This window comes from Entelurus aequoreus, linkage group LG02 (assembly GCF_033978785.1).
Source record: "Entelurus aequoreus isolate RoL-2023_Sb linkage group LG02, RoL_Eaeq_v1.1, whole genome shotgun sequence".
Classification (NCBI taxonomy): Eukaryota; Metazoa; Chordata; class Actinopteri; order Syngnathiformes; family Syngnathidae; genus Entelurus; species Entelurus aequoreus.
In genome coordinates, this window is record NC_084732.1 from 52,961,346 (window position 1) to 52,976,669 (window position 15,324).

Here is a 15,324-nt window from a genome sequence, read left to right on the forward strand (position 1 = left end):
AACGCTCAAAATGGCCAGAAAAAGAGAACTTTCATCTGAAACTCGACAGTCTATTCTTGTTCTTAGAAATGAAGGCTATTCCACAAAATTGTTTGGGTGACCCCAAACTTTTGAATGGTAGTGTATATATAAATATAAATAAATATATACAGTATATACAAGAAATACTTAAATTTCAGTGACTTCTAGCTATAAATATACTCCTCCCCCCTTAACCGACGCCCCCCCGGACCCGCCCACCCCTACCCCAACCCCCCAATCTCCCGAAATTTGAAGGTCTCAAGGTTGGCAAGTATGCTAGGATGGCAACATATGTTGCTCCAAAACCTGTATGTACCTTTCAGCCATACTTGCCAACCCTCCCGATTTTTCCGGGAGACTCCCGAATTTCAGTGCCCCTCCAGAAAATGTCCCAGGGCAACCATTCTCCCGAATTTCTCCCGATTTCCACCCGGCCAACAATATTAAGGGCGTGCTGTGATGGCACTGCCTTTAGCATCCTCTACAACCTGTCAACGCATCCGCTATTTCACCATACAAACAGCGTGCCGGCCCAGTCACATGTTGTATGCGGCTTCTGCATACACACGAAAGTGACTGCAAGACATACTTGATCAACAGCCATACAAGTCACACTGAGGGTGACCGTATAAACAACTTTAACACTGTTACAAATATGCGCCACACTGTGAACCCACACCAAACAAGAATGACAAACACATTTTGGGAACCCCCCCCCCCCACACACACACACCTCAAACACCCCCAATATCCCAAATTCGAAGGTCTCAAGGTTGGCAAGTATGCTTTCAGCATTAATGGTGCCTTCACAGATGTGTAAGTTACCCATGCCTTAGGCACTAATACACCCCCATACCATCACAGATGCTGGCTTTTGAACTTGGTGCCCATAACAGTCCGGATGTTTTTTTTCCCTCTTTGGTCCGAAGGACACGACGTCCACAGATTCCAAAAACAATTTGAAATGTGGACTCGTCAGACCACAGAACGCTTTTCCACTTTGCATCAGTCCATCTTCGATGAGCTTGGGCCCAGCGAAGCCGGCAGTGTTTCTGGGTGTTGTTGAGAAATGGCTTTCGCTTTGCAGAGTAGATTTTTAACTTGCACTTACAGATGTAGCGACGAACAGTAGATACTGAATGTAGTTTTCTGAAGTGTTCCAGAGCCCATGTGATGATGTCCTTTACATACTGATGTCGGTTTTTGATGCAGTACTGCCTGAGGGATTGAATTTTGGTAATATCATCGCTTACGTGCAGTGATCTCTCCAGATTCTCTGAACCTTTTGATGATATTATGGACCGTGGATGGTGAAATCCCTAAATTCCTTACAATAGCTCGTTGAGAAAAGTTTTTCTTAAACTGTTCGACAATTTGCTCACGCATTTGTTGATAAAGTGGTGACCCTCGCCCCATCCTTGTTTGTGAATGACTGAGCATTTCATGGAAGCTGCTTTTATAACCAATCATGGCACCCACCTGTTCCCAATTAGCCTCGTCACCTGTGGGATGTTCCAAATAAGTGTTTGATGAACATTCCTCATCTTTCATATATATATATATATAAAATATATATATACATCAAATATATATACTGTATATATATATATATACGTATATATATATATACACGTATATTTATATATATATAGATAGATATGGCAAGCAGAACAATTGTTATCATCGTTAACATAGAGGTTCACATTCGAATCGCGATTTTTTATTAATCCTAATTCTAAATCGATCATGATTTTGAAATTTTGATTTGAATACAATAACAAATATATATACAGTATATATATATATTAGAGATGCGCGGTTTGCGGACACAACCGCGGAGTCCGCGGATAAACCGTGGGTCGGGCGGGTACATGACGAAAACAATTGGTTTTAAATAGATTCGGGCGGGTGGCGGTTGAACCAATTCGGAAATATATATACATAGTGAGTGAGCGCTCCTTCAGCGCAGCAGGGCGCATTTTAGAGGCCAGGCGCTCTCGCCTGAATCCTGGCACTGTAGATGCCATTTTATTCCTGCATAGTGCTAACAAAAAAAAAAGTAAGTAAACATATGGTTGGATATGTTAAACAAATTTAACGAATTTAGTTAAACGTTACCTTGTGGCGGGCACTAGGACCATGCTCACACTCAGCAGAATGGGTGTGGTTTTATGTGCCTTCTTGGGCACACTATAAAAGTGCATATTGTGTTTTATTGTGTATTCTTATGTAGGCAGTCTTACAATAAAGACCTCAAAGAAACAACGCTGTGTTTCTTGCATTTGCCACATTGGTGACCCCGACAATGTTTCACGCAGAAGAGGAAGCTGTGTCTTCATCGGCCATGTCGCCCCAACTCCAGCAACCTGCATTCCCCGCGGGGACAAAGCTTCCGGAGTTGTGGCAGAGCGACCCGGCATCATGGTTCCAGCACATCGAGGCAGTTTTCCACCTGCGAGGAATCGCCGGCGACGACTCCCGGTATTTCTTGGTCGTAACAGCCCTCGACCAGGCGACCACTCGCTGCGCCATGCAGCTGTTGCGAACGCCTCCACAGCGCAGCAAGTACGCTGCACTCAAGAATCTTCTGCTTCGGAGATTTACTCTAACTGACGCTGAGAGGGCAGATAGACTTCTTTCCCTGCCCGGTTTGGGCGATAGCACCGCCTTGGATCTAATGGACAGTATGCTGTCGCTGCTGGGCTCCGAGGAGGGCGGGTTCATTCTCCCGCATCTTTTCTTGCGGCAGCTACCACCTGCGGCCCGTGCGGTGCTAGCTAACTCCACTTCTCTGGCCTCCGGCGATTACCGGGGCTTGGCTGAAGAAGCTGACCGGGTGCTTCTGGCTTCCAGGCGGTTTGCCGTGCAGAGCGTAGAAGCGCCCCCCCTGCAGACGATGGAGAACGCGGACCCAGCGCTAGTGGCGGGAGTCGCTACCCGGAAAAGGCGCGAAGCGAGCCAGTGCTTCTTTTATCAACCTTTTGGCGCCAAAGCTCGACGGTGTGTCCCTCCATGCTCCTTCGCGGCCCCGGGAAACTCCAACGCTAGCGTTCAGTAGCAGCTGTGGGCGCCGGCGAAGCAAGCGAGCTGCTCTTCATCGCTGACTCGTCGTCAAGGAGACGTTTCCTGGTGGACTCCGGTTCGCAAGTCAGCCTGTTACCTGCCACGGACGCGGACAGGGCAACAGGTGGTTGCGGGCCGCTGCTGAATGCCGCCAACGGCTCGTCGATCGACACTTTCGGCTCCAGGTTGGTGACTGTGTGCTTTCATGGACGCAAATTCCAGTGGGACTTTATCATCGCCGCCATCACGGTTACCATTATTGGCGCGGATTTTCTGTGTGCTAATGGACTGCTTGTTGATGTTGCTAACCGCCAATTGATTGTTGCTGTGTCTTTTTCAACTTTTACATGTAAGGCGGGGAGACTTGGACCGTTAACACACGCTAATTATTTGGTATCTGGTGACGTTTTTCAGCGTTTGCTGGCGGATTTTCCGTCATTAATCACTCCCGCTTTTTCCACCGCGAACACTAAACACGGTGTTGAACATTTCATTCCCACGGTGGGCCCGCCAGTTTTTGCGCGCGTGCGCCGTCTTGACGCAGCTAAATCGACCATTGCTAAAGAGGAGTTTGCTAATATGGAGCGTTTAGGCATCGTTAGGTGTTCTAATAGCCCGTGGGCCTCGCCCTTGCACATGGTGCCTAAGTCAGACGGTTCCTGGCGGCCTTGTGGGGATTTTCGCCGCCTTAATAACATGACAACGCACGACCGCTACCCTATTCCGCACATCCCGGACTTTTTGGCGCGCCTGGCTGGCGCCGCCATTTTCTCGAAGGTAGACTTAGTTCGTGGTTATCACCAGGTGCCGGTGCGTGCCGAGGACGTGCCCAAGACCGCAGTAATAACCCCATTTGGGCTTTTTGAGTTCCTGAGTATGCCTTTTGGCCTGAAGGGGGCAGCACAAACCTTTCAGAGATTAATGGACTCAGTTTTGCGCGGCCTCAATTTTGTGTTTGTTTGGACGACATTTTGGTGGCGAGTCCTTCAGCCGAGGAGCACCAGTCACACCTAACACAGGTGTTCACACGTCTTGACGAGCACGGCCTGATCGTCAATCCTTCTAAATGTCAGTTTGGGCTGTCAGAGATTGATTTTTTAGGTCACCGTATTTCGTCGCTGGGTGCGATCCCTTTGCCTTCAAAAGTGCAAGTGGTGGCAGATTTTCCTCGCCCCTCCACTGTCAAAGCTCTGCAAGAATTTTTGGGCATGATTAATTTTTATAATCGGTTCCTTCCTCGCGCTGCCCACCTCCTGCAGCCTCTTTATGGTGCCCTACGGAACAAAAAGGCAAGCGATTCCCTCGAATGGACTCCTCAGCGAGTCCAAGCTTTTCATAGGGCTAAATCCGCGCTCGCAGAGGCTGCTCTCCTCGCCCACCCTGTTTCCGCGGCGCCCGTGGCTTTGACAACGGACGAGTCTGATGTCGCCGTGGGCGCTGTGGTTGAGCAGCGGGTGGAAAATGTATGGCAGCCCCTTGCGTTCTTCAGTCGTAAACTGCGAGATAATGAGCGGAAGTACAGTGTATTTGACCGGGAGTTGTTGGCACTGTATCTTGCAACACGCCATTTTCGTTTTCTGTTGGATGGTCGGTCCTTCACGGCTTTTGTTGACCACAAACCCCTGACGTTTGCCATGTCAAAGGTCACAGAGCCTTGGTCAGCCCGTCAGCACCGTCACTTGTCGGCCATCTCTGAGTTCACTACGGACATTCAGCATGTGGCCGGTAAGGCCAACCCTGTGGCTGACTGTCTCTACTCTACTCGTGTGTCCCGTGCAGCTCGGTTTAGATTTTTCGGGAATGGCCGCTGACCAGCCAGACGACCCCAACATCCGCGCACTCAAAACTGACGGTACAGCGCTAGTGCTCAAGGAGGTGGTAGTTCAGGATGGCGGTCCCGCCCTCCTCTGCGATGTTTCCACTGGCCGCCCTCGGCCGGTAGTCCCGGTAGAATGGCGCCGCCGGGTTTTTGACGCAATACACTCCCTGTCGCACCCTGGCGTTCGGGCTTCCGTCAAGTTGGTTGGTGCCAAGTTTGTTTGGCCTGGCCTTAGGAAGGATGTTAGGCAGTGGGCAGCCGCATGTGTGGCATGTCAGCGCGCCAAGGTCCACCGGCACACTAAGGCGGCCCTCGAACCATTTCCGATTCCGGCCAGGCGGTTTGACCACGTGCATGTAGACTCAGTTGGCCCCCTCCCTCCGTCGCAGGGTTATACACATTTGCTAACGATGGTAGATCGTACCACCAGATGGCCAGAAGCAGTTCCTCTTTCCTCCACTGCCTCGGTAGACGTTGCTCGCGCGTTTTGGCACGCCGTCTGATATCACCTCGGACAGGGGATCCCAGTTTGTGTCGGAGCTTTGGTCAGCGTTGGCGCAGTCCTTGGGTGTGCAGGTGCACCGTACTACAGCCTACCATCCCCAAGCTAATGGCTTATGTGAACGTTTTCACCGGTCGCTTAAGGCGGCTTTGTGTGCGGCGCTCGTTGATAGCAATTGGATTGACCGTTTACCTTGGGTTATGCTCGGGTTGCGCTCAGCCCCTAAAGAGGATCTCGCAGCGGCCCCCGCTGAATTGGTGTTCGGTCAGCCACTCCGCGTTCCGGGGGAATTTTTACCTGAGGGTTGTACCCCGCGACCGTTTCCCTTTTTGTCGAGGGGGTCCTTGGCTCCCAGCCCGATTCACCATTGTTTCCCTAAGTCGTTTGTGCCATCGGAGCTTAAATCTGCCTGTTTTGTCTTCGTACGTCACGACGCCCACCGTTCGCCCCTCCAACCCCCTTACGATGGCCCATTTAGGGTGCTGGAACGCGGTCCTAAAAGCTTTGTGCTGGATATGGGCGGGCGCAGGGAATGCGTTTCTCTGGACAGACTTAAACCGGCGCATTGTGTTGCAGGTGAAGTAATACTGCCGGGCCAAGTCCCCCGCCGAGGTCGCCCCCCAAAATCTTTTCGGGTTGAATGTCTTTCGCCTCCCCCGGACCCTGATGTTTGTTCTGCTCCACAAGGTACACCCGCTCCTTCACGGGATGGACATTGTTGCCGTTACGGCAGGCGAGTGAGGCCCCCTGACAGGTTTTCTTTTTCCCCATAACTTGCTGTCTGGGTGTTCGGGGGGGGTTTGCGGACACAACCGCGGAGTCCGCGGATAAACCGTGGGTCGGGCGGGTACATGACGAAAAAAATTGATTTTAAATAGATTCGGGCGGGTGGCGGTTGAACCAATTCGGAAATATATATACATAGTGAGTGAGCGCTCCTTCAGCGCAGCAGGGCGCATTTTAGAGGCCAGGCGCTCTCGCCTGAATCCTGGCACTGTAGATGCCATTTTATTCCTGCAAGAGTGCTGACAAAAAAAAAAGTAAGTAAACATACGGTTGGATATGTTAAACAAATTTAACAAATTTAGTTAAACGTTAACTTGTGGCGGGCACTAGGACCATGCTCACACTCAGCAGAATGGGTGTGGTTTTATGTGCCTTCTTGGGCACACTATAAAAGTGCATATTGTGTTTTATTGTGTATTCTTATGTTGGCAGTCTTACAATAAAGACCTCAAAGAAACAACGCTGTGTTTCTTGCATTTGCCACAACCTAGGCTATACCAAATACGCCCATGTCTAACCTATATTGAGTTCGGTCAGCTGAATAATTTTGATGGTTACGTGTTGTTTGGGCGCACTACAATGCAAAGGAATTAAGGCAATTGCGTTGTTTATTGTGTTTTTTTTCTATTGGAGATATACTACTGTGTGTTAATTATTTGGCCTCGCTTTCAAGTGAAGCGCATCTCCGATGGGCTACAATGTAAGGCTATTTAGCCTGCTTTGTTTGTCGCGACCGTCTATTTTCATTATAATTCAAGTTTGATGATAAAGTGCAGTCTGATGGGTTTGATTTCCCCTCTTCAGCTATTTGCCTTGGCCAATAAGCTGCAGGTAATTTATTATTATTATTTATTTAATTTATTTTTGTTTAAATAGGGATGACATACATATGTTATTGTATAATTTAAGTTTGTGCGCGTGATTGACAGCTAAAGGCTTATGAGGCACATTTTTTATTTATTTTTTTATTTCAACTTAAAAACGTATGAGCCTATGCCTATGCCTACAACATAGGCTATGTGTTTATCTTTATTTTCCTGCCTGTCGTTGACAATGGAGATCGTCTGATATTTTGTCATGGCTGCAGATCAATCAATAAAGGTTCATCTTTGTCGCAAAATTGTTCACAGTTTCACTGTGCACCCCGCCCTCGTCCCTATTTGAGCATTATAACGTTAACAAGTTAACATTCATTGAAATAAATTCAGAACTTTTTTTTTTTTCCTAACGAAAATATAGGCCTAGTCTTTCTAAAACATTTTTTTAACTTCTTAAAAGCATCGTTCTGCTTGCTGCAACTGCGCACACAAAGTGTGAGGAACGCACTCCTGATCTGAGGGCATTGGCAACAATAGTCAACACTTTCTTAATGGAAATGACAATAATATTATAATAATGATAAATAATATTATCACGCATTAATATCTCTTAGCCACTAATGCGTGGCCAAGAGATATTAATGCGTGACACGCATTGAATGTCTCTGCTGCATTGGATCAGTCTCCTTTCTTTAACAGGCAAAAGCTTTTTAACCTCACTAATGCCTTGCATCGTCTATATTAGATATATAACAACGGGCGGATGGGTGTGGTTTTGATAAAATGTTGGTTCGGGTGGATGGCGGGTGGATGACGACTTTTGTGATGCGGATGAAATAATTGCCTATCCACGCATCTCTAATATATATATATATATATATATATATATATATATATATATATATATATATATATATATATATATATATATATATATATATATATATATATATATATGTATGTATATATATATATATATATATATTAGGGCTGTGAATCTTTGGATGTCCCACGCTTCGATTCAATATCGATTCTTGGGGTCATGATTCGATTCAAAATCTATTTTTTTCAGTTCAAAACGATTCTCTATTCTTTCAATACATAGAATTTCAGCAGGATCTACCCCAGTTTGCTGACATGCAAGCAGAGTAGTAGATTTTTGTAAAAAGCTTTTATAATTGTAAAGGACTATATTTTATCAACTGATTGCAAAGATGTAAATTTCTTTTAACTATTAAATGAACCAAAAATATGACTTATTTTATCTTTGTGAAAATATTGGACACAGTGTGTTAAGCTTATGAGATGCGATGCAAGTGTAAGCCACTGTGACACTATTGTTCATTTCTTTTATTTTTATAAATGTCTAATGATAATGTCAATGAGGGATTTGTAATCACTGCTATGTTGAAATTGTAACTAATATTGATACTGTTGTTGATAATATTCATTTTTGTTTCACTACTTTTGGTTTGTTCTGTGTCGTGTTTGGGTTTCCTCTCAATTGCTCTGTTTATTGCAGTTCTAAGTGTTGCTGGGTCGGGTTTGGTTTTGGAATTGGATTGCATTGTTATAGTATTACTGTGTATTGTTTTGTTGGATTGATTAATTAAAAATAAATAAATATATAAAATAATTTGATTTAAAAAAAAAAAAGAGAATCGATTCTGAATCGCACATTGTGAGAATCGCGATTCGAATTCGAATAAATTTTTCCCACACCCCTAATATATATATATACATATATATATGTATATATATACGTATATATATATATATATATATATATATATATATATATATATATATATACATATATATATGTATATATATACGTATATATATATATATATATATATATATATATATATATATATATATATATATATACGTATATATATATATATATATATATATACGTATATATATATATGTATATATATATATATATATATATGTATATATATATATATATATATATACATATATATATATATATACATATATATATATATATATATATATATATATATATATATATATATATATATATATATATATATATATATATATATATATATGTATATATATATACGTATATATATATATATATATATATATATATATATATATATATATATATTGGAACCAGTTCAGAACCATATCCATATTTAAGTGTTACTTCTTTCCCTCCATAATCGTATTACAAAATAGCTAGTATTCTTCCTTCCATGGCTAGTCTGCAAAGTAAGGTGTCGGTCTTCTAGCAGTGGAATGCAGAGAGTAGAGATAACACAAGAAGTAGTCTAAACAAAGGAGGGTGGGGGCAAGGGACAGAGGGAAGTACACAGGAGTTCCGGGGTTTTGGTAGATCGATCTAGACTGGGCGAGGGAACGCTTGTTTACTGGGTTGGTCTCACGTTTGTCCTCTAAGCTTGGAGAATAAACCACAAAATACCAACTACTGCCTGGTGATTGAATATAAACATCAGCTTATTGCCATAAAAAGAATCTGGGAGAGACTAGCAATTTGAATTCCCCATTGGAGGAACGCTGGTCAAACGCAACAATTTGGGGGCTTCGTCCGAGATGGCACGCTGTTGATTGATGACTTGTGGCAATCTTCTGGACAGACTCAAATGGCCAATACAAGGTGAGCAGAGCCTTTTTATATAAAATCTGCTTTAGGAGTCTGTCCTGAAGTCTGTAAATCAAACACTGTTTTGTAATCCCAGGCACAGATTGGTGATTTTGATAGATTGATTGCATTTTTGCCGAGCCTGCCATTGCATTAAAATTGTAAATAAGTGGTCAACTCACGCCATTGTGTCTCGATTACCGTGACGGGCAGTTTCATTGACGAGTGAACTAATAGTTGGGTGTAGCTTACCCTGGGAATTTGGTCGTCCCTTAATGAGTTCGGGTTGCAAGATCCCAGTGACGATAATAGGGCACTGAAACGTAAGGAAAAGGCTGGAGGCCATTTGTAAAAGGTACAATAAAGACTCCCGGGTTGCAAGATCCCAGTGACAATAATAGGACACTAAAATTAAGAAAATATAGACACAATGGCTTTGGAGTGTGACAAACAGAAATGTGATGGCAGCGGGGGAGGAATGTGATGAATCATTACTGTTTAATGATCAATTGAATGGACGGTTGTCGACAATGGAATTAGCAGGTAGAGAAAATAGAAAAAAAAATAAAAATAAAAAAGTAACTGGAAGTTTTATGGTAAAGTGAAACGCAGAGCGAGTGCGTGTGCGGGAGTGCTAGCGCGTATATGTGTGTGCTGCAGGTTGCGCGTGCTCGTGTGTGTGCGTAAGCGCTTGCTTGCTCATGTGTGTGCGTGCGCGTGAGTGCTTACACGTGCGTGTGTGTGTGTGTGTGTGCGCGCGCTGGTGAAAATGGAACACGCAGAGAGAAAGCTTGCGTGAGAGTGTGCTAAAAGTAAGCGGGGATTACGTGGAAAAACGAAATGCAGCAAAAGAACCGATGATTAATGAGACAAATATGACAGAATGGACTGATTGGTCTTTTGCCTGCCGCGCATGCGCAAGACAATTCAAACGACCCGCCCAGACTTTGACTAGGCCACCACCCCCTACTCCAGTGACAAGTCAGGAAGGTACTCACACGCCCCCTCTAAGATTAATCTTGCCTCCAAAAATTAACCCCTTCTACACGTCTGTCCATTTTCCTCCGGCAGACATTTTTGACAAATGACATTAACAATAGGGGAAAAGGATGTTTATAACCTTACGTTACATGAATGTTTTCTTGGAAAACAGAAAATAGAAACATTGTGTGAAGTGTAAGGAAGAGTTGGGGTACAGGAGGTTGTTTGTAAAGGAAAACGAAAATGAAGGAAAGATGAGAAAGTGACAAATGAAGGTATTCGTAAATGGTATGCTGTTGATTGTGGTTAGCTGCAAGTTTGTTTATTTGTTTGTTTAGTTGTTTGAGTGAAATGGCAAGAAATCAATAGGAATAATTAGATGCAAAATGGAATAAAACTATGAGTGCGATAGATAATGAATGAATAAATGAAATAAGTTCATTTTGGTCATATAATCAACCATCAACCATTTTGTGTGAGCAGTTTAACAGTACAGATTAGACAAATTAACAATCATACACATTTACACACAGAAAGAAAAAGAATGACCGAAAAAGGAATAGGCGGAAGCCAAAGCTTATATTGGCCTATCCTATACATTCACTGAACATTACATTACCTGGAACATCAATGTTAAAAGAGAAAGTATTAATCCCTTATTTTGCACATCTGACCATTTTCCTCCAGCAGAGGGCGGTGCACACCAGACATTTTTGACACATGACAATTATAGGGGCCTACTTTAATATAAGTCTCTTGCTGATGCATACATGCAAGCCATTGTTGACCTTGCTTTCCCACCTGTACCTCAGGGAGGGAACCTTTGGCCAAACACTTTGGACAAAGTTAACCCTGATATACATGGTGCCAAAACCAACATATGGCATGGACATTTTAGTCATCCCATGCAAAATTGGGCTAATGACAGAGCAACAAGGAAACGACTACTTAAATTACAGATCGCTGAAGATAAAAAGTTAAAAGAACCAAAAGGTCAAAGATCAGCTAGGGTATATTCAGCAGTGGGTGACCTTGCTTTTGAGTTCCAACAGGTGGAGGAAAGAATCCTCAACAGACGTGCGACCAGACGGTTGGACTCGGGTGGTGGACAACACAATGCTTCAAAGCCAGTCTGGGGTAGACACTGTTTCGGCTGTGACCAGCCTGGTCACTGGAGTCGTGACTGTCCGAACATTTCCGAACAGGAAAGGTTCCGTCGTGCCAACAAACGAACACGAAGGCGTGGCAGAGGACGCCCACATCAGGAGCCCCAGCAGGAAGTACCGACAGGACCCCTGCTGGACATGAGTGTCAACGGACAATGTTATCAGCTACCCATTCGATTCTGAATGCAGAGGTACCAAAAAACGGTGTGCTTCCTCTTTAAAGGTCGAAGGCTTCGCTGGGGTCACAAGAAGGTTACCTGTCACCAAACCACTTGCGGTTCAGATTGCTGGATCTCCTTCACAGACTGTACCCTGACATTCAAATCGCACAGAAGGAACCTTCCTGGTGTTACCTGACGGCTCAACCACCAAGCTGCGACACCACTACCAAGGTTCCTCCATGAGCTCATACCACAGCCTGAAACAACAGGAATGGCTGACATCCAACTGCTCTAATAGTGAAAACCCTGGCTGGCTGAGATGCTTCCGTGTGTTCTGCCACCCGACTCGCCATATGTTATGATTATTTATATATGTTGGAACTCAAGGTGTGGCTGCTCATGTTGACCTATCTTTGCAACAGCTAGCATGGTATAAAATGGACACAATAGTGTCCCACATTGTTCCCTTGCTCTCTGTCTCGCCTACAAAACCAAAGAACTTAGGTCCAATGATAAGACACGGCGTAGCTGCCAAACATTACACCGACACCCAAATACCACATTTTCAATTGTTTAGGTTTAGCCCATGGTTATGTTAAACACATAACTATGGGCTCCACTTTAGACACCTGTAGGCTATGAGGAGCTAGCAGCTACACAACAGCTGAGCTAAAACGACACATTACACATTTAAGCATATCAAATAATTATAATTGCTCATTACATACACGTAGTCGTCAAGACAGAAGTCTGATAGAAAGTATTCAGTAACAAACGTGTCTGCATCATTCAACTTTCTACAACATGAGCTTGACTTAATAAATTATTGGGGCCACCAGGTGTGGTAAAAATTCAAAATACTATTGCTAAAGCATCCGCCACAAGGGTAGTATTTTTCTAGTATTGGTGACAATATAAATATAAGCATATTTTGTTACTTTCACCATATTGAATAAGTTACATAAAAGTTAGGGTTTAGATAATTTTGAGTTATTTGTGATATTGCTAAGGGGTCCCCTACCCTAACACCACCCCCAGTGGACCATAGAGGCTAAAGAGACAAACATTGACCTCAAACATGACCTGCCCTCCGCCACTTGACTATTAGCTGACCTTTTTCTTAGATGTTTCTGAAAGTGATAGTATTACTAATACAGTTTTTTCAGAAACAGAAGGGGATGAGTGAGGGTGGAAACAGACTCCTTGGAACAAAATCGACAATAATCCGACTCTGACACATTCCATAGTTTTAACGTTTTTCCCGTGGGTAAGAAGTTATAACTAATTTTAATTTGAAAATAACGATTTTACACATCGATAGTAGTTAAGTAGATCAAATTTAGAATATGGAGGAGGTGAGTGTGAACCATGTATAGTCTTTGATTTTACTGATATGGGGAAAGGTACGTACTGACTTGTGTTGACAATCACAGTGGTTGGCCGGAAGCAACAACAACCTCAAAAGAGGATGCAATATCAGTAATTAAATGACTTGTGAATGACCTAGTACCTCGACATGGTTTCCCCAAAAAGATTAGGTCAGACAACGGCAACCATTTTTTAAAAAATACTCACTTAGCCTTGGTCGAAAAGGCTTTCGGACTAGAACACAGGTTTGGGGTACCATCCTGAGTCCCAAGGTAAGGTTGAAAGGATGGACCAGAACATTAAAAACTAATTGGCTAAAATCTGTGCACAGACCAAATTTAATTGGATTGACATGTTGCAATTAGCGTTAATGATCATTCGAAGGTCCGTGAATAAAACTGTTTTACTGCCCTTTCAGTTTTTCACCCTATGAGCTGCATACAGGTCAGCCATTCACAGGACCAGCAGCTCCCCATGGAAGGAGGACTCAGCGTAAAACCAAAATGGTATTTTACACAAAAAATTGCAGAATTTGTGTGCCAGTTCTTCTGTACAGATTCCCTTCCGCCCGCTGAGAGGGTCAAGATCAAGGTCACCAAACGCAAGTGGACGGAGCTCAGGTGGACTGGTCCCTTCAAGGTCGTGGAACAGACGTTCCACGCCCTTCGACTGGCTAGTGGAGGGGACACCTGGTACCACCTCTCCCTCTGCACTACTGCTGAAGAACCTGACAGATCACCAGGGGATGTCATTGCTGACATCGCCACAACATCTGCCCCTCAGCCCAGGAGACGAGAGAGATTTTCTACCTACATTACTCTTTTCAACTTCTATATTGTATATCCTTGTGTGAGACCAATCCAGTATGCTAAATGTTTCTTAGTTTTTCTTGCTTGTTTTCAGCATAACTACATGTGTCGTTACATTAAGTGAAGTTTGATGTTTATCCCCGTTTTGTTACCTAAATTACTCTGATATTGATAGACGAAAGGCAGGATGTTACACCCGGTAGTATTCCCTGACGGACTGGTGCTTGGGCGTGTTCTACTGTCTTTGTGTCTCAGTTCTTCCTTCCCGACGACAGTGACTGACAAGTGTCTTAGAACATACAGCGGACTTTAAATAGACTGGGTCAAAGGGGATAGCAAGACTTATTTTTTGACCTGTGCAGTGTGATTAATTACGGGGGACACAATAGCTATTACCGTGGTAATAACCTCTATATTTGTAACGACTCAACCCTGAACCATTGGTGTCGGATGCAGACAACATACTCTGGTAAGTGGTGCCCATCGTCCCTTTTATGTTGTTTTGGGGGTTGACCTGACTGATACAGACTCTAAAGGAATTATTAAAATTAATGTCCTTGAGAGGGCGTTAACTACCTCTACACCCTCTGTAGCACCTAAAGTACCACCCCACCTTGGTGGTGTTTCAAAGGCTCTCACATCTGTGCGTGCTAATGACATCACCACCGAAGGCCTGGTAACTTTGACCTTAGGAGCGGGTGCAGACAACCTGTGGCTCAGGTGGATGCAAAAACCTGGGTGACTGTGTTGCTTCTTCCGCTGGACGTCCCTTTCCCCACACTTACCCCGCCCCTTTTAAGTTGACTGACCAACCTGACTCGTGACGCCGTTGAGGGACTTGCTGAACAACTTGCCCCGACCTCCCTCAGGGCCGTTCAGATCCGCATAGCCCTTGACCGCATCCTAGCCAAGGAAGAAGGAGTGTGTGCAATGTTTGGTGACCAATGCTGTACCTTCATTCCTAACAACACTGCCCCCGATGGCTCAGTTCAGAGGGCCTTAGAAGGCCTTAGAGCAGACCTGGGCATTCTGCGGCCCGCGGGCCGCATCCGGCCTTTTGTACGTCCCTGTCCGGCCCCCGTGAGGCCAATTATAAATTACAAAATAAATTTTAAAAAGTATTTCGAGTGTGCAATACAACAGTGCTGCTTTTGTTTTGAAAAGCGTTATTTGTATTACTTCCGTGTGGACG

General features: G+C 44.0%; 1 protein-coding gene across 1 annotated transcript in view; it reads left to right on the plus strand.

Annotated features, from left to right (window-relative positions):
- The window catches only part of LOC133663533 (uncharacterized), a 20,649-nt gene extending 5,525 nt beyond the window's left edge, over positions 1-15,124 (plus strand). Inside the window, exon 3 of the mRNA XM_062068072.1 lies at positions 13,742-15,124. Coding sequence (XP_061924056.1) covers positions 13,742-14,256 — 515 coding nt within the window. The 3' untranslated portion in view covers positions 14,257-15,124. The remainder of the gene's footprint in view (positions 1-13,741) is intronic.
- The last annotated feature ends 200 nt before the right edge of the window (positions 15,125-15,324 follow it).